Source organism: Vanessa tameamea, chromosome 18, assembly GCF_037043105.1.
Source record: "Vanessa tameamea isolate UH-Manoa-2023 chromosome 18, ilVanTame1 primary haplotype, whole genome shotgun sequence".
Classification (NCBI taxonomy): domain Eukaryota; kingdom Metazoa; phylum Arthropoda; class Insecta; order Lepidoptera; family Nymphalidae; genus Vanessa; species Vanessa tameamea.
This window is the reverse complement of record NC_087326.1, coordinates 8,648,225-8,669,141: the sequence shown is the minus strand read 5'-3', so window position 1 is coordinate 8,669,141 and position 20,917 is coordinate 8,648,225. Positions and strand designations below refer to the sequence as shown.

The 20,917-nt window shown below is 32.0% G+C and overlaps 4 protein-coding genes across 4 annotated transcripts; 1 reads left to right on the top strand and 3 right to left on the bottom strand.

Annotated features, from left to right (window-relative positions):
• Nucleotides 1-6,013: 6,013 nt before the first annotated feature.
• On the bottom strand, nt 6,014-7,935 carry LOC113397641 (protein Aatf). The gene is made up of 2 exons (XM_026636063.2): nt 7,060-7,935; nt 6,014-6,912 (listed from the first exon to the last, which is right to left on the bottom strand). The coding sequence occupies exons 1-2, from the start codon at nt 7,872-7,874 to the stop codon at nt 6,033-6,035; spliced, it is 1,695 nt and encodes a 564-aa protein (XP_026491848.2). The 5' UTR covers nt 7,875-7,935; the 3' UTR covers nt 6,014-6,032.
• Nucleotides 7,936-8,967: 1,032 nt separating this feature from the next.
• Nucleotides 8,968-13,467, top strand: Orc1 (Origin recognition complex subunit 1). Its single transcript, XM_026635999.2, has 9 exons — nt 8,968-9,167; nt 9,246-9,480; nt 9,666-10,623; nt 11,004-11,100; nt 11,600-11,772; nt 11,878-11,975; nt 12,108-12,370; nt 12,671-12,869; nt 13,037-13,467. The coding sequence occupies exons 1-9, from the start codon at nt 9,073-9,075 to the stop codon at nt 13,292-13,294; spliced, it is 2,376 nt and encodes a 791-aa protein (XP_026491784.2). The 5' UTR covers nt 8,968-9,072; the 3' UTR covers nt 13,295-13,467.
• A 94-nt stretch (nt 13,468-13,561) lies between these two features.
• Nucleotides 13,562-20,402, bottom strand: LOC113397596 (Bardet-Biedl syndrome 2 protein homolog). The gene is made up of 11 exons (XM_026636015.2): nt 20,203-20,402; nt 19,689-19,866; nt 19,382-19,611; nt 19,106-19,288; nt 18,831-19,032; nt 18,429-18,667; nt 18,054-18,239; nt 17,597-17,977; nt 14,436-14,599; nt 14,220-14,368; nt 13,562-13,830 (listed from the first exon to the last, which is right to left on the bottom strand). Exons 1-11 carry the CDS (start codon nt 20,329-20,331, stop codon nt 13,730-13,732), a joined length of 2,142 nt encoding a protein of 713 aa, XP_026491800.2. The 5' UTR covers nt 20,332-20,402; the 3' UTR covers nt 13,562-13,729.
• Nucleotides 14,782-15,941, bottom strand: LOC113397720 (SUMO-activating enzyme subunit 1). The gene has a single exon (XM_026636177.2). It carries the CDS (start codon nt 15,848-15,850, stop codon nt 14,831-14,833), a length of 1,020 nt encoding a protein of 339 aa, XP_026491962.1. The 5' UTR covers nt 15,851-15,941; the 3' UTR covers nt 14,782-14,830.
• Nucleotides 20,403-20,917: the final 515 nt, after the last annotated feature.

Genomic DNA, 20,917 nt, shown 5'->3' with positions numbered 1-20,917 from the left:
TTCTGCACAGGGACGGTGAGTCATTGGCCTATACCGCGAGGAGTAAGCTGATCTTTTAGGCTCTTTCTTCGCATCGACCACGACTCTGGATGACCGAGAAAAGTCACCACCAACAATCCCGCGTTGTAATACATCGATGTCGGAGGTTAAATTCCGGCAAAGTGCAGTTCGTAAGGCACTTGTTTCCTTGAATATTCATAAGTCGAGTGACCCGATAGCATCCATCCAATCGTACTATGGACTTGTGCTCCCGAGTTGGCGCGGGTCTTAACTCATCTTTTCCAGCAATCCTATGCATTCGGCGTCGTCCCTAACGCCTGGAAGACTGCTTTAGTGCATCCAATCCCTAAAAAGGGCAACCGCTCAGACCCGTCCAATTATAGACCTATAGCCATCACCTCTTTTTTCTCCAGGGTAATGGAGTCCATTATAAACTGCCAGCTCGTGCGGTACCTAGAGGAGTACCAGCTGATTAGCGACCGACGTGCATTCTCTGACATTAAATTCGTCGATTCTGGTGTTCCACAAGGCTGCGTTCTATCGCCCACTCTGTTTCTTCTGCATATCAATGACTTGTTGCACATAAAGATCATTCACTGCTATGCAGACGACAGTACCGTAGACACCTTATACACCGGCCGTGCCGATATTTCACAGGAAAACATCAACGGAAACCGGAACAAACTTGTGTCTAAAATCGAGTCTTCATTAAACAAAGTCTGGACTGGGGCCGGCTAAACCTAGTCCACTTCAAACCCAAAAAGACGCAAGTTTGTGCGTTAACCGCAAAAAATCACCATTTGTCGTGTCTCCTCGTTTTGAAAAGATTCCAATAGCCGCCACAGCTAGTATTTGAATACTTGGCGTTGATGTTTCGAGTCTCATTCAGTTCCGTGGTCAATGGAAAGGTAAAGCCAAATTGGCATCAAAAACTTCACGTCGGCCCATCGTCTAAGACTATACAAGGCCCAAATTCGGCCTCTCATGGAGTACTGCTCTCACCTCTGGGCGGGTGCTTCCTAGTACCAGCTTCTTCCATTTGACCGTATCCAACGCAGAGCGATTCAAATTATCGACGATCAAGCCCTTTCCGATCTGCTTGATCCTTTAGCTTTGCGTAGAGATGTTGGATTACTCTGCATCTTCTACCGATTTTTTTAAATATATGTTCTTATGTTATATACACAATAAATTGCTGTAAGGTTATATTTTATAATGTGAACTGGCTTAGTTTGAGGTAATGTAACTGTTAATTTTCTTTTATTTTTTCATTACCATATTATTAATGTATATATTCTTGCTGAATATTAAAAGAACAAATCTATTTTAATTGTCACCAACGTTATTATATGAGTCATTAGATTTTAAGCTTGTCTCAGTAAAATATAAGCTTAACTAAACTTGAAACTGGTATCTTCAGATAAATAGATTCCGCCTTTTTTTGTAAAACACACCACACATTATCCCTGAGGACCCGCTGTTGTCGTCAATTGTTTCAGTTGGATAGCGCCTCGTAAACATGGCTTAATGATGACATGTCTGCATCGATGTTATGTTGCACCCCGGGAACTAAAGAGTTATTTGTTGGTAAACATGTTTACACGAGATTTTTATCAGGACCTTTTCATGACTTTTTCGTTCCTCTGTTTACGACTAACTTCAACAAAGATTACGTTCATAATGTTATATTTTGTTAACGATAAATTATATTTTTATTAAATTAATTAATTGCAAGGTATACGTTACAACATACAAATGTACTGAATATAATAGCAAAATCTGTTGCGACCTCTCTCACGGAAAATAAAAAAATTTACTACCATATTTATTTGTCCTTTGTGTCATAAAACACCTATTAAAAAAAGACTATTTTAAATTAAAATTATTCCTAAAATTTATATATTACTTAGCTGATGTTCTAAATTTTTAAATAAAAAATTCTCCGTTCTTTTTATGTAATTATGCCTTAAATATTTCATATTATGGTAATAACAACCAGTTTTTGGTTTTATTAGGAAATTATTTTATAATTCTTTACAAACACCGAATCATAAGTGCCTTTGTAAAATCAGACTTTTGTCACACCAAACCTTATATTAATCTTAATACACCCTTGGAGCTATAATTACCCTAGAACGACCGAATATTAACTATCATTATTAAGTTATACACACATATATGATTATATTTGTAATTGTGGTTTCGTTTTAGACACAAAGAGAAGAAATCTAGAGGTAACTTTTAACCATTGGTGGCTTTTTACGAACTCCATTTGAAGTTATCATCTACTAATAATTTATACAACAACCAAGCATCAAAAAATTACAAATACAAAAAATTAAGCACTCGTAAATATGTTTTATTTATCATTAATATAATGAATACTTCCTTTTCTTATTTTAACATCAATTATGTTTGAACTGTTGTAGAAAGAAAGCTAGAAAATAAATTATAACTTAACACTGTTAATATTCCCTGTTTACCAAATGTTTATCAGTGTATCTTTAGGCGACAAATTAATAAGCTCGATGATTCGTTAATAAGTTAACTATGAAAATAGTAGAAGAATTATTGCTGCGTAGGAACAAATTATCTTGTTCACCGATGTTGATATTTTCCTCGATCCTTAATTATGTTCTCTTAATGGTAATGAAGATAAATATCTAGCAATTATGACGTTCGCCCGAGGTTATACTGTGTGGCATACTTGTTATTTACATTTCTGATAAAGAAAATATCGATAATTCTTTCATATTGGGCTTTATAGATTAATGTTAATTTGAAAAGAAAAGTGCGTGAACCTTCTTGCTACAGAAGAACATATTGGCATTAGAAATGTTTCTCTTAAATGTTACAATGACCTTTATTCTTTTTTGCGGTGAAAGAAGTTCTACTAATAAAGTGAAATGTACCGTTGCCAATTTATAATATTGCAAAACTAAAGCACGTAAGATAATTTATTCGATCGCTACCCTTCTAATAGCGGTTAATGGAGCATCAATACAATTAAGGTGTTCGACATAGGGTCCTCAATACAATTAATATACAATTAATAGCTCTCCCTAAAAAATAGACCAACCATATCAAATAACGAATTTCGATTTCGATAAGATTATTAAATTTATTAAGCGATGTATTTTTAAGGATTGCCAACAAGTTTAATAATTTAGAATGTCCTTCATATCAATTTATTTTTACACGAAGTATGTTTTTCTTTAAGGTTATACACATCTTATTTATCTTATATAATCACAAACTCTGCCCCTTTTTATTTTGTTACCAAACAGTGATAATTGTAGTGTTAGGTTTAATAGATAGTGAGTTATGTTAGTTCCAGAGTATCGGCAGAGTACTTAAAAGCGTAAAAAGTAGTTTATACTTCATGAAATTCAGCTCAACCACAAAGCAGTAAAGCTGCTGCTGTGTGGTTCTCAACTTCACAGAAGATAATTATTTATAAATTGAAGTATTATCTGGAAAAAATAAACAAGATATTTTTAGAGAATAACAAGATTAGCCTTCAAACAGACAATCAAATTTAGTTACTTATCTTGTAAATTTTTAGACTCGGTGAAATGCAAAATATAAAATACTTACAATGTTAGGTAAGTAGATTTCTACAAAGACATTTAATAAAATATACCTAATATACGCACGTTCAGTATAAATTGATACAGGTTAGCTTTACAAACGATTCCAGTAAATAGATTTCCGAAACTTACACCACGCGTATTTATTTGTCGAAATAAGGTCGGATGTGATTTAACTTATATAAAATTCGTGAAAACGTTCCTTTTGAATGAGAATGTCAATAGGTAGGCTTGGAGCGGAAGGGGCGATATACATTTCAAGAAGTGAAGAAAGGATTGTATAGAACTCATTCAATGAATCCAGATCTTAATTTAAAGTGTTATTTGCGTATTAAGTACATTAATGAACTTCCTAGACTGAAAAATACTGCTCCAAAAATTTTTTTGATGTCGTAGATTTAGAATTTAACAATTTTTTCACTATACTAAATAATATCAACATTTACGATAACATTAAATAATAATATAAAATTAGTCAATAACAAAAGCTACGAAATTAATCTACATATGTTATGTACAAGGTCAGCTGTTTCTATTAAAAGGAAAAATAAAAATTAATATTGAAATTGTATGAATAGAGACCAATATTACGACAATCCATACTAAAATCTACGTCACACAACTATCACTCTAACATTAAAGTAATTAAGGCTAAGCTCGTGTACGCGCACTATCTATAATTTCACGGACGAATTCTTGTTTTAATTAATGATTGAAATCACCCAAAAACATGTGGCGTCGCAGTTACAGATGCTGTCTGTGCCCGAGAGATAACCCTGCGTGTTTCTTGGGTCAACCATCGATAGCCGTAGACGTTACTGGAAAACAGGGTATTATTTAAACAAACCGAAAAGGAATATTATTTTTATGGTATTGCCGGATTAATAGATATTTAATTACCACGTAGTGTTTGTTCTTAGAAATCTCAGTACTTTTATACATTATAATTATTAAATATCAATTATCCGATACGTAAGCCTTAATCAATTTCAATCAATACAGAAACTACTGAATTTCAATTTTAGTATGTTTCAATATATTTTGTCCACGTTTCGCACAAAACACGCGTTATCATTTTATCGATTTTAACGAAATAAAAATTTAGGCATGGTCTATCTTTATTATATTCGTGATATTAGACGTTTTTAAATTTGCCTAAATATTAAGAATTCAAATAACAAAAAAATTGTAGAACACCCCACGGATACAGGGCGTGTTTCTCATGATATATTTAATTTTTATAGCTTTTAGTTTACGCTCCCGGAAGTTCAAATATATTTTTATGATCTTTTTTTAAACAATATTAATATTTAAATAACATTATACAATTATATATTATATAAATATGAGCGTTACTTTCGATATTCTATAGCTTTTTTAGGTCAAACAAATTATGCTATACTTATAAACACAATTTTCCTCATAGGCTTGTATGAGTGAGAATTTTGCAGAAACTACACGATCGATATTTTCGCTGTAGGTAATCTAAGTGTCGTTATATACTTACTGATTGGTTTTAGTATATAAAAATGATTAATATGAATCGTGGATATATTGAAAATGTTTAATATGAATCGGTTTATTTAAAAAACAAACTTATTCAGACTTAAGTAAATATGGTCAGATAATTACATCGTAGTATTTACGGTAGGGCTGTACAGCTAATTAGCATTTCGCTACACGATATGCTCATGTTTAATATCGATAGCGATTTACAGATCAATATGGATATATTCATTCCTCTTCTTTACAAATTCGAAGCGCTGGTACTAATCCATGGCACACCACTCCGAGCCACTGCATGATCCGATAGAGACCCGACGCGCATGAACGCTTCGATATCCGAATGGACCTGTTGGACGTCGAACTGTTACAAGGTCAAGTCGACCTTATAACTACATTTAGTGATCACATTAAAGAAATCAGTAGTGTATACACATAAAGAATACACTTCTCAAATATATTACGATAAATAAATATTTTAAGTTTATCTTTACGATATAAATCGATATCTAACTACTACTATCAATACTCATCAAGTTAGTTATGCGTGAGGGCCCAGGTATAAATGCATGTATTCAATTAAATATTTAATTTATTCTAATGTATAAGGCGTCCGTTAAAACTCGCGCGACTGTTTTTTCCGGATGACCGAAGCGGGGCTGAGATTTTAATCAACAGATATAGAGATACAAGCCTGTTGCTAATGCTCACGGCACTTATTGCATAGTATTTCTAAATACAATCACGGGAGCCCATAAGGTTATACAAATTTTAAGTAAGCCTTATCTATGTTAAATTTAATCATATAGACAAAAAATTACTTAATATTATTTTCAAATCAATGTCGTTTATCAGCAGAGGTATTGATTTAAAAAAAAAAGGTGATACTCATGAAAGGAGGATGATAAATACACTTAATGATCGAAAATATTTTATTGTTTACACATTTTCTAAATTAACATTGATTCCTACATTATTATTCTCAAAAATTTTACCAAACAGTGAACTATACAATTCATCACAACTCTCATCATTCCATTTGATTGATTTTTCTGGAGCCATATAGCTCACCAATGGATTATGTACAACATATTTAATTTTACGTCCTTTTGTAGCTCTCGTGTCTACTTTCCTTTTCATCTTACTTCTCATTTGCTGTAACGCTATCCACTGCCGACTGAGCTGAACAGGATCTGATACATCTGCTGACTTACATTCGATCAATTCTCTAAGCAATTGATGATAAAAATCACTGTCATCAAATATTTCTGGTATATACTCATCATTATCTTTCCTGTCTCTCGATACAGAATTCACATCCATTCCATTTTGGTCATCATTCTCTGACTGAGAAGGTACCTTTGTGTATCCAATTATGTCATATTCAGATCGTTTCAACTGTGTCCTATGAATAAGTTTATCTCTATCAGATAGAATGTAAGATATCTGCTGTAATATTGTGTTTGTTGGAGTATTTTTGATGTTTGCAGCTGTTGCTAGTCTAGTTTTCTCATTCCATTTTTGAATTGTGGAATCCCTGAAGGTTTTGAAAACTTTATGGCATGTTGCAATTTCACTCTCATAATCAACAAGTTTACGTTTCTTTTGTGTGGTTTTCTTTTGAATATTGTGTTTTTTGTCTTGAATTACATTCTCTTCTGTGTCTGTGTCAGAAGGAATTTCTTCATTATCTGTGTCACTTGGAATCTCTTCATCACTTTCATCCTTTGGTGCTTTTTCTTCAGAAGTTTGTTTTTTACTTGAGATTGACTTTGTTTCTGGAAACTTATTTAATAATAAATTTTGCAGAGCTAGAAATCTGAAATAAAAATTAAGGTTGAATAAATACATGCTTATTATATTTTCCTATCAATCATATACATGCACTTGGTTAAAACAACTTTAATAAAAATATACTCTAAAATATTAATTTAAAATCATATTATAAATGTGACATGTTACTCACTTGTCCAATACATTAGCTACATTATTTATAGTAGTGCTTGTCTCGTCTACAAATTCATTACAAGATTTTAACTCATTATAAACATCATTTAAAGGCATCCTATTTGCGGTGTTCATGCATCTTTGCAAGTGTATCCTCATCTCTAACAAATTCTCCCATAAGAGAAGTTGATTTCTAACACAAGTGCCTTTCTTAGCTTCTTCAGACATATTTTGCTTCTTAACATGTTCAAATTCTTCTTCGGCTGGTTCATCCATTTGACTAATGTCGTAGCCGTCACCTTCATCATCTACCTCATCATCATCGCCGTCGTCGTCGTCGTCGTCGTCATCGTCATTCTTACGATTATCAGTTTCATCTGACTCTATATCAGAACCATCCGAATCTTCACCTAGACTGTTGTCAAGTTGTTTTAAAGTATTTGTAATATTGTAATCATCACTTTCTTCTTCACTATCGTCATTCGATATTAATGCTTTGGATTGCTTCTCTGAGATGCTGGCACTATAAGTGTTAGTATCATTACTCAAACTCCCGTCACGCGAATTCTCTGCATCTATATCTTTCCGCGACACAACTTGACCTTCATATTTCTTACTAATTTCACTCAACAAATTCACGTTTCGTTTCCTAAAATCACTAATAGCAGCCTCTTCTTCACTATCCGAAGAGCTCAAATCATTGCGAGAAATTGTGCTGGGTTTTGTATTAAAAACATGGTCATCTTCGATATCAGCTCGAGGTTTTACAGTCAGTGCATCCGCGATTTTATCCGATAAAATGGACTTTGAAGATTTTTTGTTTTTTAATTTCATTTTCACTACACAAATTATTTTATGTTTATTACAAAATTAACCAAAAAATTTTGACAACTTTGACATATTGCCTTAAATGTGCTACACATAGAATTAGGGATGTCGATTATCGGCAGCCCGATAATATCGATATGAAAACCAAACATTGAAAAAAGACTTAGGTCGAGTCATAATTACTATCTAACAATCACTACACACAAAATAATACGACTGTAAAATTTATATGACTAATAATTTTTTAAATGGATAATGGAACAGATTCTGGTGAAAATATGATTTATTTATAAAGAGAAACTTTTGTTGCACTCAAATACATTCCACATTCACAAATTAAAAGAAAAAATAACGGCCATACTATACATGGTGGTTTTAAGCCTTTGTCCATTCATTTATTGATACAATAACGTTAAATAATATTTTTATATTGTTAGCATCACAGACCTATTTAAAATTAAACTGATATTGTCAACGAACATCAAACTAAGTATATTTTCAGACTTATAAAGTTGTTAAAAAAAACATCGACATAATGATATGGATATCTATCTGGTCTCGATATCATTACGGTACATATTTTTATACCCAGATATTAAAAACACATTAATTCCCTAAATAAAAGCATAGAGTTGCTAGTTTGCTAATTCACTATTAGTACAGGTACTACAATACAACAAACCTAAAAATATAAGTTAATAGATATTTAGATGCAAAATCCTCTTGCCAGGCACCATAATTAATTTATATTTATAGCTTTAACCCTAAAAATTTATACTTTTGATCAATGAAAATTTTGGTTAATAATATTCCAAAACTTTTAACATTTAAATAGTGTGTAAAATATATAAAAGTCAACATTCACACAACGAAACAATTAAGTTGTCAGAGGTCATATTAAAGAATAAGAGTGTGATAAATTGCTTTAAAATGTTTCCAATATGTACGAAAAAAATCTTTTAATCTCAAAATCATTAAAAAAGTATTCGATAAAATCAATAAATCGGATACAATTAATTCAACATTCTATAATAGTTAATTTTTCAACTTATATCTTTGGAATTTACTGCTTAGTCTGTGTCTGTGACAACTAGTGGCGCGAAAGAACAATTTGATATTTGACAAATGAATGCAAAATAATTTTTAAAACGAATAACGAGTAATAATCATAATATATAATAACGAGATCAAATAAATATAAAAAATGCCTAGAAGAAAAATAATAACAAGAAATGTAACTTGGCTTTCTGAAGAAATATCTAATGATCAGAATTTTTCAAATTCCTTTCATTTTTACAAGTAAATAAACACCTAACCATACATTTTTAATTAATGTACATATTTACGTCTCGTGCATAATTGTAATACTTTTCTTAGGAAATTCCAATTTGCGGATATTGTTGCTGAAATTGGCGATTTTGTTTTAATATCAAATGCAGACGCAGCTGAGCCAGACACAGAAGGCGGTTGTGATGCCGCAAAGATACTGGCTTTATATGAAGACCAATCGAATAAGAATGATCCATTCAGAGCAAAGGTTCAATGGTATTCTAGACCAAGTGATTTACCCAAAGAATGTGACTCGAAAAATATTTTGTTTTATGATAAAGAGGTAATCAGCAATTCTATTAAAGTAATATATTTACTATTTATAATTATTACTATTATATATTTATAATCTTTTTTCTGTCCTTCCAATGTGGCGAAGACTATCTGGTAAGCCTAAACTAAAAATATAACTATTAACTATTATATTTTCAAGCACATTTAAATTTATGTTAAATTAATTTATTTTAGGTAATAGAAGATAATCGTCCATTCGACACAGATGTGTCCATAGAAACTATATTTAAAAAGTGTTACATTACATTAACAATTACAAAAGACACAGATGATACATTAATTGGAGCTCCCTCATATCATTACATTTGTCGCTATAGACTCATGCCTTTTGGTAGAAAAAAGGTTCACATAGAACCTGTACTTGAAGATGAAAGAAAGGCTCTAGAACTTCTGACTACCCCCAGGAAAAATAATGCTACTCCAAAATCAAAAACTCCTAAAACACCAAACAGCTTAATTAAGAGAATGGGTCGAGTCTCAATTTCAGAAAAAAATTGGAGTGTTAGTAAAAATGATGGAACTAAGCTTCTTCTTAAAAGAGCGATTTTAGCGGACAGAAATGAAAAAGAATCACCTAAAAAATCCACTCCAAGAAGTTTAAAATCAACACCAATATTGGACTCACCAAGGAGTACCAAAACATTAAATAAAAATAATATTCAGGAAATACTTTCAATGGAATTAAAAGAAAATTCAGATGATGAGTTACCAACTCTTATTATAAGAGAACATATTCCTACAACTCCAAAAAGAAAAATACCCCAACCGAAAATAAATAATGAAACTCCAAAAAAAGTACTAGTATTTGAGGATGATGAAAAAGAAATGTATGCAACTCGATCTGGGAGAGTAACAAGACATCCTATATACCGTGAAGATGAAATATCCCCTGTTAAACGAATACCAAGGAGAACAACACGTAAAGTAAGTTCTGGTGGAGAAAGTGAGATTGACTTTGAAGAAGTGCCTAAAACACCTAAGGTTCCCAGGACTCCTAAAACACCACGGACTCCTAGGACACCTATAATTACAACTTCTATTACCAAAACACCTAGAAGCGTTAAAAGGGTATTAACTAGTGCACTCACACCAACATTACACACAAGAGCACATCCAGTTGATAATATTAATGGTAAGTTTTACACAGATTTTGGATGTAAAGTGTATTTTAATAGTTACAAAAGCCTATAAATTATTTTATTTTTAACACCTCTGATTTTTTCATATAATCTATAGCCTTTTTCTGAAGATTCCTAGTATTATTACAGTGTTAATGGTTGGCTAGAGGTTGCTCAGACTAAACTTTTCTCTGACACCAACCGCCACTGGAGCTTTGTGGTGTAATAAAATATTTTGCATTATAAGACATTTGTAACATCCTTTAGGATATGAGACTTCCCAGTTGTGGGAAATTTATCTTTAATAACCTAGTATTATCAATTATAATATATATATATGTATATATCATTTTTGGTATCACTTTTTATAAAGATATAATATCTATGTTTACAGAATTTCTAATAGAAAATAAATCACTACCAGGCAGAGAAAATCAGATGCATGAAATACTATCATTTGTTAGGAGTAAGCTCTTACACGGTGTAAGTGGGTAAGTAAGACTAATTAAATAAAAAAAATATTCAACTTTGGCACCATCATGAATACTAACTCTGTATAATGAACAAAGTTTTATTCCTGTGTTATGGATTTGAGAAAAAAAATTGACAAGACGGAATGAATTTTTATTTTTCTATGGTTCATTAAGGTACTACGTTTTTAAACTAATATCTTATTTTTTATTTCATCTAATTTCATTCATATCAATAAATTTGTAGTGTGTTGAATGACAAGCACATGCATTGGCATAAATAGTTATGATACTAGTATTTAGTCTATCTAATTTATCATAATATTATGAAGAAAATTATTGTTTGTTGTGCTATCACATCTTAACTAATCATTGGATCATCACAAAATATTGCATACACAATGTCAGGGATAATAAAAAGCATAGAACTAAATACTTGCCCTGAACCTGAACACATGCTGAGCTAATTGTAGTGTGAACATAAAGCAATCAGTAATAAATTAATTAAAACATATTCTAGGTGTATGTATATCTCAGGAGTACCAGGAACAGGTAAAACTGCAACTGTTAACTCAGCACTCAAGGTCCTGAAAGAGGAACAAGATTTGCCTGACTTTCAACTTGTTGAAGTTAATGGAATGCGGATAGCTGAACCCAGACAAGCCTATGTGCAAATATACAAACAACTCACAGGTTTGTCTTCTTTAGGAATATACCAATTAGAATAATATGTCTAAATCTCATTGCCATTGATAAGTTTAATGATGTACGAATCAAACTTAATGACAACCTTTTCAGGCAAGTCAGTGGTGTGGGAACAAGCATGTTCCCTTCTGGAGAAGCGCTTCCAAAACCCAGGACCACGAAGAACACCAACAGTACTCGTTGTTGATGAAGTAAGCAATTATTCTTAATATAACTTAATATAAGATGTAGTTTCTCAATAGTTCTTTTTTTTTATTTATTGGGATTTAATATATTTTTTATTTTAAACAACAGTATTCTCATTAGGAATGTATCATTTTCAGTTGGACGCACTCTGCAACCGGCGACAGGATGTTCTCTACAGCATAATGGAGTGGGCAGCCCATAATACAGCACTACTAACCGTTCTAGCTGTAGCTAACACTATGGACCTACCTGAGCGAGCACTTGCCGCTAGAGTTGCGTCCAGGCTAGGTCTCACTAGACTGACCTTCCCACCTTACACTCATACCCAGTTGCAGTGTATAGTCGCTACAAGGCTTGTTGGTGCTAATGTCACAGCAGATGCTGTGCAGCTTATTGCCAGGTCAGTGAAACATTATTATGATTCAGAATATAATTTAAACTTGTTTTCTCATATGCTAAAAATCCTTTTTTGTATAAAAAATAGCCAATTTCCTTGCATTTAAACTTATCACTTGTGTTAGGAGTGGGGACGACAATAACCCAAGGATCAATCCTGCGACGCTTTACATCGCTAGGCGTCCCGTGAACCATTGCGCTATTGACACTTGTATTATAAGTTTTCTGAATTGCAATATATCTTAGCTGTTAGCTTCTATTTAAAGGTTCATAAATACCAAAATTACATATTTGTGAATTCTAGGAAAGTAGCAGCAGTATCCGGTGATGCTCGTCGTGCTTTAGCGTTATGTGCACGAGCCTTGGAAATAGCCGGTCCCAACTGCGCCGGAATGAAGGAAGTGCAACAAGCACTGGGTGAAGCTGCCTCTGGTGCTACAGTCAGGGCTATACGAAACTGCTCCCCTGCTGAAAGGCTCATGTTGAGAGCAGTTGCCGCGGAGGTATGTAAATGACAATCATACTTTATCATTTTTTTACATATCAAACAAGAAAACAGTGATGTATTTCATTAAACTTCTTATATAACATCATATATATATATATGAAAAAACTACGAAAATACATAAATGAACAAATAATTATCCATTAATTATACTTCATTTTCCAGGTTGAAAGAACAGGTTCAGATGAGACAACCTTATCGCGTGCACTGGCAACAGCAGCCGCTATAGTTGCATTGGATGGGCGTCCATACCGATCGGCACCCAGAATCAGAGCACCCACACCTTCACAAGCACAGACAATATGTGCTAGACTAGCAGCAATCAAGTTATTATTGATGGAACCAAAACCCTCAGAACCAAGATTGTTACTCAATGTTAGTGCTGATGATGTACATTATGCAACCAAGAAAGTCATTGTGTGATGAACTGATCTCCATCAAGAAGAATTAGTAAATGTTACAAAGATTTTATTTTTTAAATATGAATGCAGCATTCTTCCAATTCAGTCAGTTTTGTGTAACATTTTGAAAAAGTAGTAGTAAATAAGATTAATATGAATTTTTATGAGCATTTTATGACTTATAAGTGATGTTCTGTGTGATGTATTAATATTTCGAAACAATAATAAAAATAACTATTTTGTATACTACATTGTTTTTATTAAAATAATAACATATTATACTACTTGATTATAAATAAATTAATTAATTCCGGTAACTACATGTATTGTTTAAGGCATTGGTGTATTTATTTTCTTTAATTTCTGAATGCTCAATACTTTTTAAAGTTTGACCGAATTTTATTATTAAGAATATGTTGATTAAGTTAATAAATTATTTTTATAATATGGCATTTTATTATGTATCTCCAGCTTGAAGTATTTTAACAAGTGCTTCGGTATTGTTATCACTTACAGCTGCCCTACAAGCTGTTATAACAGCTTTGCTATATTTCCCCACTGAAAAAAATAAGTGTATTTTTTTTATTCGGTTATATTACCTAATAATAATTAAGTGAATTAAACTTAGAAGTTGTGAGATGCCGCAGTCTTTAGAACTTATGTTGAAACTGCTATCATCAGTTAGATGATGATGATTCAACCCAAGCAAGGATATTTGTCCAACAATCTGCATCAAAGCATCATGATGTGCTAAGCTTTCCTTGATAGGAGAGGTTTTTTTTTTGTCCTTAATAGGAGAGGAGACTAAGCCCAGCAGTGGTATATTTACAGGATGTTTAAAACAAAATATCTAAATTTCACCAAACAAATACCATTATACAGCTAAACATAAGTAAAGTATGAACACAGCTCTCAATGAAATTCTACTTAATATAAAAAAAAAATACCTCTAAGTCTAGCTGCCTGTTGTAAAATAGTATGAAGATTTTTGAGTGAGGCTACTGCTTGTTCTTGCGTAGCACGACGAATGTGACAACTTGTTAGTAATTCTTCGTTTAATAAAATGACATCTTTGTATCTGTTTAGCATTTCCTTTCTAAAAATGTAAAAGAATACTGAAATTGCTTAAACTGAAATTCACTTAAAAATATTAATCTACATACAAATCATAAGATGCTGCATCTTGAGCAGCAGGCAACAATGCCGTGATCAGCTGAGCCTTTTCTGCAGTTTCTGCTGCTAATCTGTACCTGGTCTCTCCCACTTCAGACACTATATTCATTTCTGATCTCAGTTTTTCTTCAGCTTCTGGAAATCTAGCTAGAGACTAAAATAATAAACACATATCTAATATACTAGTTTTTAAAATTATATAAATAATATGAATTAATTTTATTTATGTGTTTGGTTTATTTTAAAACAAAATATTTAATTTTTGGCCAAGACTTAAGTTCCTCATATAATATAAATGATTTAAATATGAGGAAAATAAAATAAAAACATGTTTCATTTCATATTTATTTCAACTTATTAATGTACATTTTACAGAGTATCAAAATTATTGGCCATAAAGTTCTACAAATCCAACACATTTTACTGGGTTGAAGAAAAACATATTGTTGTGCGGTGGCTCACGCTGACTCACAGCTTTCACTACTTCTTGACCAATTACTCCTCCGACTACTGCAGCTGCTCCAGAAACAATTCCAAATACATCAGTTAATAAAGCATCACTAATAAACCCAACAGGGATATTCAATTCTTTTACAAGCTCATCTCGCATACGTAATAATATTTCAGTATCAGCCTTTCTCTTAGCAGGGTCAGGGTTTCTATTGAATTCATCCCTGAATCTTAGCAGAATTTTCATTGCAAAATACGATGGGTCACCTCGTCGCAACCTCGAGCGCAATTCAGGTTTTGTCCAATCAGCCGATAAAGCATTTTGTAGAGGCACATAAATAGCTCTTCGTTTTACAGTAATACTAACGGTCTCTCTTGCGTTTTTCTCTGTTTCATCGGGTCCTCGTTTTACAGCTTTGTGTTGAACTATCTCTTCTGAATACTCGTGGTCGATCAAATCAGCGAACATGTAGCCAAACATGCCCCATACGTCACCACATAAAAATTTCTTGTTACTGTCGCGGCAAATATTATTTATACGTTCTAGTTGTTCTTGTTTCAAACCAGTAGCGCAAACGATGTCGAATGTCGTAAAAAAGGCATCAGGCAATTCATCAACTGCTTTTGTCTCAGAGGTAATGTCAACCATTGGGTTCAAAGCCCTTGCCCGTTGAATAGAACTTTCCGCTCTGTTTTCACCAATTTTATCGGGCGGGGCCAAAAATTGTGAGTATAAGTCAGTTTCTTTAAGTTTTTCATCATCTAATAAACATACACTCTTTACTCCAGACAATATAATGTTTTTCGCTATTTCGGCACCCAAACCTGATAATCCGATGATTAAAACTTTTGAAGCGCGTAACCTTTTTTGAGATTCCAATCCCCACAATCGAATTTGTCGATCATATTGTTCTGCCTCGGCTTCCGACAATTCAAGTTCGTTATTTTCAACCATCTTAATACAGTATTTTTACAATTTTTGCCTTAAGCAATCGCTTGCCGCTTCACGGCTTCAGTTTGGTATTAAATTTTGACATTAAAGTTTCTTAGTTTGTTACCACGCCATAAAGGATAGTGTTTACCCTTTATGAAAAACCAATCGAGTGATTTATCGGATTCTGTTTTTTTTATATTTATATTTCATCATATCATTTACATTTTATTTTATTTTATAATAATATTTATAATTATATCAGTTATTTAATATTGTTAATTCATAAATTATATTATTTCTTCACCATGAATTATATTACTTAATATCGATTCAAATCGATATTTTGTACAAATCTAGCATTTGAATTCGGCATGTGTAGTCACAACTCACAACCAAAATTAATTTTAAGAATTCGAATACCCGCAACAGCATTTCTCGTTAAATTATTAAGTGCAATTTTATTATTACTACTTTGAATATTATATTTATTATATCATTAAAGTGAAATTTTGAATAAAATTTATTGATTCTGATAAACTCTTAAATCTTTTTTGGTCTATGAAGGTATTGTATTGTGCAAAATTATAAATAATATACGTATTTACAATGAGCCTGTGACGTCAACGCATTAAATGATATCCCTCATAATATAATATGTTATGAGGGGTATCATTTAAATTGCTATATTATAGCATTTTAAGACCAAAAACAATCAAATACCTTAGCCACAGGATTTTTTTAAATTTCATTAAATGACAACATCCTATAGCATTATCGGAGATATTGTTACATAAATACTAGCGGGTTAATAACTTACGGCCAAAATAGGACAAACGTTACCGTTCCGAACTATTCATTCAAAAAAATATTAACCTAAGTAATGCCAACTGAAGTCAAAGGGGAGAGCGGGTGAGCGGGTACATCCACGCCGGATAACGCTGCCACGCGGCTCTGCTTTTTTTGAACTAATAATAAGCGTTCAGGTTATTGAACTAATTTTTCATATAGTGATATACTTTGTTTTAATTTCCGTGTGAATTATTTTGTTCGAAGATTTCATTCTTTTATTTTTGGTATATTTGTTTTTTTTTTTTCGATAACATTTGAAATAAATATAAAAAAAGAAAAAGTATATTCTATGAAAATTTGTTAATTATTTTCTTTAATGAATAAGGTATTCTTCTATGTTTAAAAAAATACTTCAAGATGTTGATTTTCCTAACAAAAAGCCACAAAAAATATACTTGAGCATAATAAACACGTTTTCTTGCCATAAAATTAAATTTTATACATTTTTAAATTTTAAACCTTTTATTCCCGCAAAAACGCTGTCAGTCATTTTGGTGACGTCACATTGATAAAAACAACAGTTGTGTATAACGACTGGCACTTTTTCTTTTTTTTTGGGTAATAATGAATTACAATCAGTATCATAGGAGTGGAATGTGCAAATATTAGCATTAAAACTCAAGAAAAGTTGTTTATCAAAGTGCCAGATGATATTTAAATGTCAATTTTTGCCTATCTAACGCCACGCCATGGCGGCTCGTGTTGTAGGTCACGTGATATAAAGACTAAAAAATACGACTTTTAATTCCAATATAAATTAATAATGCGTTTTTATGACTCAAAATCAAAATATTTAAGTATAGCTCTACATATATTTTAATTCTTATCATATCAATATTGTTGGTCTAGGCCTTTTCAGATCCAATGCTTAAAATCAAGAGCGTGCATTGTAACAATTAATACAGAAGTGAAACTTACCTGTAAATCGGATAAATTTAAATATATAGCTAAGCTCTGAATTAAATCGCCAGCTAATCTAATGTCATGAGTGGTAAACTTCACTTGACCGTCCGCACCAAAATCCAGATCTACTCGAGATCTGTCTCTAAGGCATAGGAAACTAATGTGCAGTTCTCTAGTGTCCTCATTTTCTAAGTCAATCTCTTCATCTAAAAGAAAATTTTGGTTGATCCAAATACAAATCCTTTGAACTCTCTCAGTAATACGAAAGCTTACATAGCTATCGATTTTTGTCTTAACTATTGATGTACTTAACATCGTATACATTGAAAATCGTGGTAACTGTTTTGTCAATTCAAAAATATGAAATTGTTCACTTTCTGGATAACCAACAAGAGCCTGAAATAGTAAAAGTACATAAATAATTGCAAAAATAATAATGAACAAATAGTTAAGCTATATATGTAGCCATGACCTTAATATGAACATCAACAGGAACATCTCTAGGTGGTTCCAAAGGTACATACAGGAGAGATTTCAATTGTGTCGAATTAGGATGTCTTGCTAAAGTTTCGCCTGATTCGAAAATTCCCTCAGCCAGAACTAGCGCTACACGTACGATTGTGCTATTGTTTGTTGAAATGGCCAACTGAAGACAACCCTAATAGTTAAAAAAATATCGTTAAGCAATTATCCAGCAATGTTATTTTTTTATTTCACTTTCCGTTATTTCAAAAGTCAATTTAAGTTTTTCGTGTTTATAAAATAAAACATTTATTGTAATATTTTGACCTAAAAGTTATTTGGTTTTTTTATATTATTCAAAATATTATTATTCAATTAAGCTCACTTCGTCGGTATCAGCCGCAACAGCAACTTGTAATTTGGTGCTAGTTGGCATAGCTGTTGTAGATCTCTCTAGATCTTGATTCATACTAGAAGCATTTGCTTCATAATGTTGTAACTCAACCATTAAAGCCTGCTTTTTATTTAATAATTCTGTAACGGCCAAGCGGTCTTCTTCGTTAGCCAACTTATTTGAGGTTGTATTCATTCCCATATTCTCTTGTACAGGAGGATAGCCTAGCACTGTAAAACTAGATAGTGTTTTCTTCAAATTATTTTTGAAATCTCTAGCAAGCACTCGTTCAAATACATTCCTTTAACCTTAAATACTTTAATTTTTTTTCTATTTTAAGATAGTACTAGACATCAAACGAATACAATTTTAATATTTTATTTATTTAGATACCTTCCCCTCTATCGGAAATACAAACAAGATCAGGTACTCCAATGGATCGATAGTCAGCAAGCAACATAGCTGCAGCATTAGATCGCATTTGTACACGTCTGTGAACTCGTCCTGTTCCATCTCGCCAATCTATTCGACCGTTGGCCCAACAACATGCTAGACTATCACCTGACCATCGGAGAGAAACTGCGTTTTGCTTAGACTGAAACCGAGTTACAGTAGAAAGTGTATATATTTCGGCAACCAAAAATATTTGTCGATACGTAGATTTTTACCTTAACTCTCCATAATCTAATGCCCTCTTCGTATATTCCTATAGTTCCGTTTGCTATTCCATAAGCGAATCTGACGTCACTTATTTGTGACAAACAAAGAACGGGCCCAGTTTCAGCCAGTTCCATTATAAATTGATTATTTTTTAATACTTTAATGTATGAATCTTCACATCCAATAAGAAGCTAAAAAAAACTGAATTATATGACTCTGATAAAAATATACAATAGGACATTGTAACTAGACTTGTAGATATGAGTATAGCCAAAGAATTTCACCTCATTTTCACCATCCCTGTCAAAGTCGAAAGTTATCATCGAGCAAACTTTACCACTTACTACGTTCCAAAATATTTCATTTCCTTCCCAATTAAGTGCAAGTACGGAACTATTACCACCAACAATAACTAGGATTTCGTTATATTTACCAAAATAACCTACTATAATCACATTAACACAATCTGGGGCTTCTTTGAAAAACAGATCTGAGTTATCGTGAACATCATATGCTGTAAAGAAATTTAAAAAAATAAAGTTAATTTAGATGATGTTGAAAAGATAAAATTATCAAACATTAAATTTATACCTAATATTTGAGTAGGAGATCCTATGAGTAGCATATCTCGATTACAATCTGGTTTAATTGGTCCTGTGGCTAAGGCAATAACTGCTTGACTAAGATTAAGCTCAGAAACCTCTCCGTGAGCTGAAGATCGTTGTGCACGTCCGCTTATCATGCCTCCATGAGGATGATGGATAATGATCTTAAGAAAGAACAAATAAATTAAGATAACATTTTATGGTTACTGAATAACAAACTCAAAAAATAAATCCTGCTAATATGAGGATTTATTTTACTTAGATCATGATACGTACATATAATATAATAGTATCCCCAACCAAAATTAAATATATATATATAACAAACATATGACAAAAATATATATATTTTAACCAACCTCTAAAATGATATATACTATACTTAATATAAATATATTTTTTATACAACCTTTTGTGTGCATTATATATTTTGTGTAAACATAACACGACTACATCTTAATACAGCTGATATTATTGAGACATTTATAAATATAATATACTTTGTCGTAACCAGCAGATGCAGTAAGGCAGCTATGAGCACCATCGTACTTTGCGACAGTTACTATCCCAGGTGTTACTTTGTGGTTTAATTCCAATTTAAATACAGGTTGCACACTAGACGCCTGCATTTTACTATTGTTATATTTATATTCCACGTTTTCCTATATTTTGTATTGGTATAACTATTGTCATAGCAACTGCATATTACTATACCTAAATATTGAAACAAACCTACAGCTGAGTTTGTAACTCTTATATATTATTAAAACTTAAAAATATAATGAGTTTATATATATAATTAAATTACGTATACTAATTTCGGTATTAAATAAATATATATTAATCATTAACGTCTCTTTTAAATAATTTATAGGAATTAAGTATCGATTCCAAAAGTACTTGGTATCGAAACAAACGTATCGATACTTTTGGCGTATTTTTAAGGAAGCTATTCAGTGGTGATTATTAACAGATTGACGTCGGGTAATGTGATAAACCAATTAAGATCCGCAATACGTCCGGTGTTAGTCATCGCAAAATTTCGGTCTGATTGTTTTTTTTTGTAAAAGAATACTTTCAACTTTAAAAACTGCCTCGAAATTCATGGTTGGAAAATATTAAAATTATAATATTTTTACCTTTTTTCTTTCAAATATATTCAAATATTGGTGTCTATTTTTTTTCGTAATAAATAACTATTTTCCACTTCAAAAA

What these genes read in the sequence shown, in the direction of transcription:
- Orc1 (XM_026635999.2), top strand. Translation starts at nt 9,073, where the DNA reads ATGCCTAGAAGAAAAATAATAACAAGAAATGTAACTTGGCTTTCTGAA. An exon ending in AATTCCTTTCATTTTTACAA is followed by an intron (nt 9,168 to 9,245) that starts GTAAATAAACAC and finishes TACTTTTCTTAG; the next exon opens with GAAATTCCAATTTGCGGATA. An exon ending in CAGTACTCGTTGTTGATGAA is followed by an intron (nt 11,976 to 12,107) that starts GTAAGCAATTAT and finishes TATCATTTTCAG; the next exon opens with TTGGACGCACTCTGCAACCG.
- LOC113397720 (XM_026636177.2), bottom strand. Translation starts at nt 15,850, where the DNA reads ATGGTTGAAAATAACGAACTTGAATTGTCGGAAGCCGAGGCAGAACAA.
- LOC113397596 (XM_026636015.2), bottom strand. Translation starts at nt 20,331, where the DNA reads ATGCAGGCGTCTAGTGTGCAACCTGTATTTAAATTGGAATTAAACCAC. An exon ending in TTGCGGCTGATACCGACGAA is followed by an intron (nt 18,240 to 18,428) that starts GTGAGCTTAATT and finishes TTTAACTATTAG; the next exon opens with GGTTGTCTTCAGTTGGCCAT. An exon ending in ACAGGCAGCTAGACTTAGAG is followed by an intron (nt 13,831 to 14,219) that starts GTATTTTTTTTT and finishes TATTTTTTTCAG; the next exon opens with TGGGGAAATATAGCAAAGCT.
- LOC113397641 (XM_026636063.2), bottom strand. Translation starts at nt 7,874, where the DNA reads ATGAAATTAAAAAACAAAAAATCTTCAAAGTCCATTTTATCGGATAAA. An exon ending in GTAGCTAATGTATTGGACAA is followed by an intron (nt 6,913 to 7,059) that starts GTGAGTAACATG and finishes TTTTTATTTCAG; the next exon opens with ATTTCTAGCTCTGCAAAATT.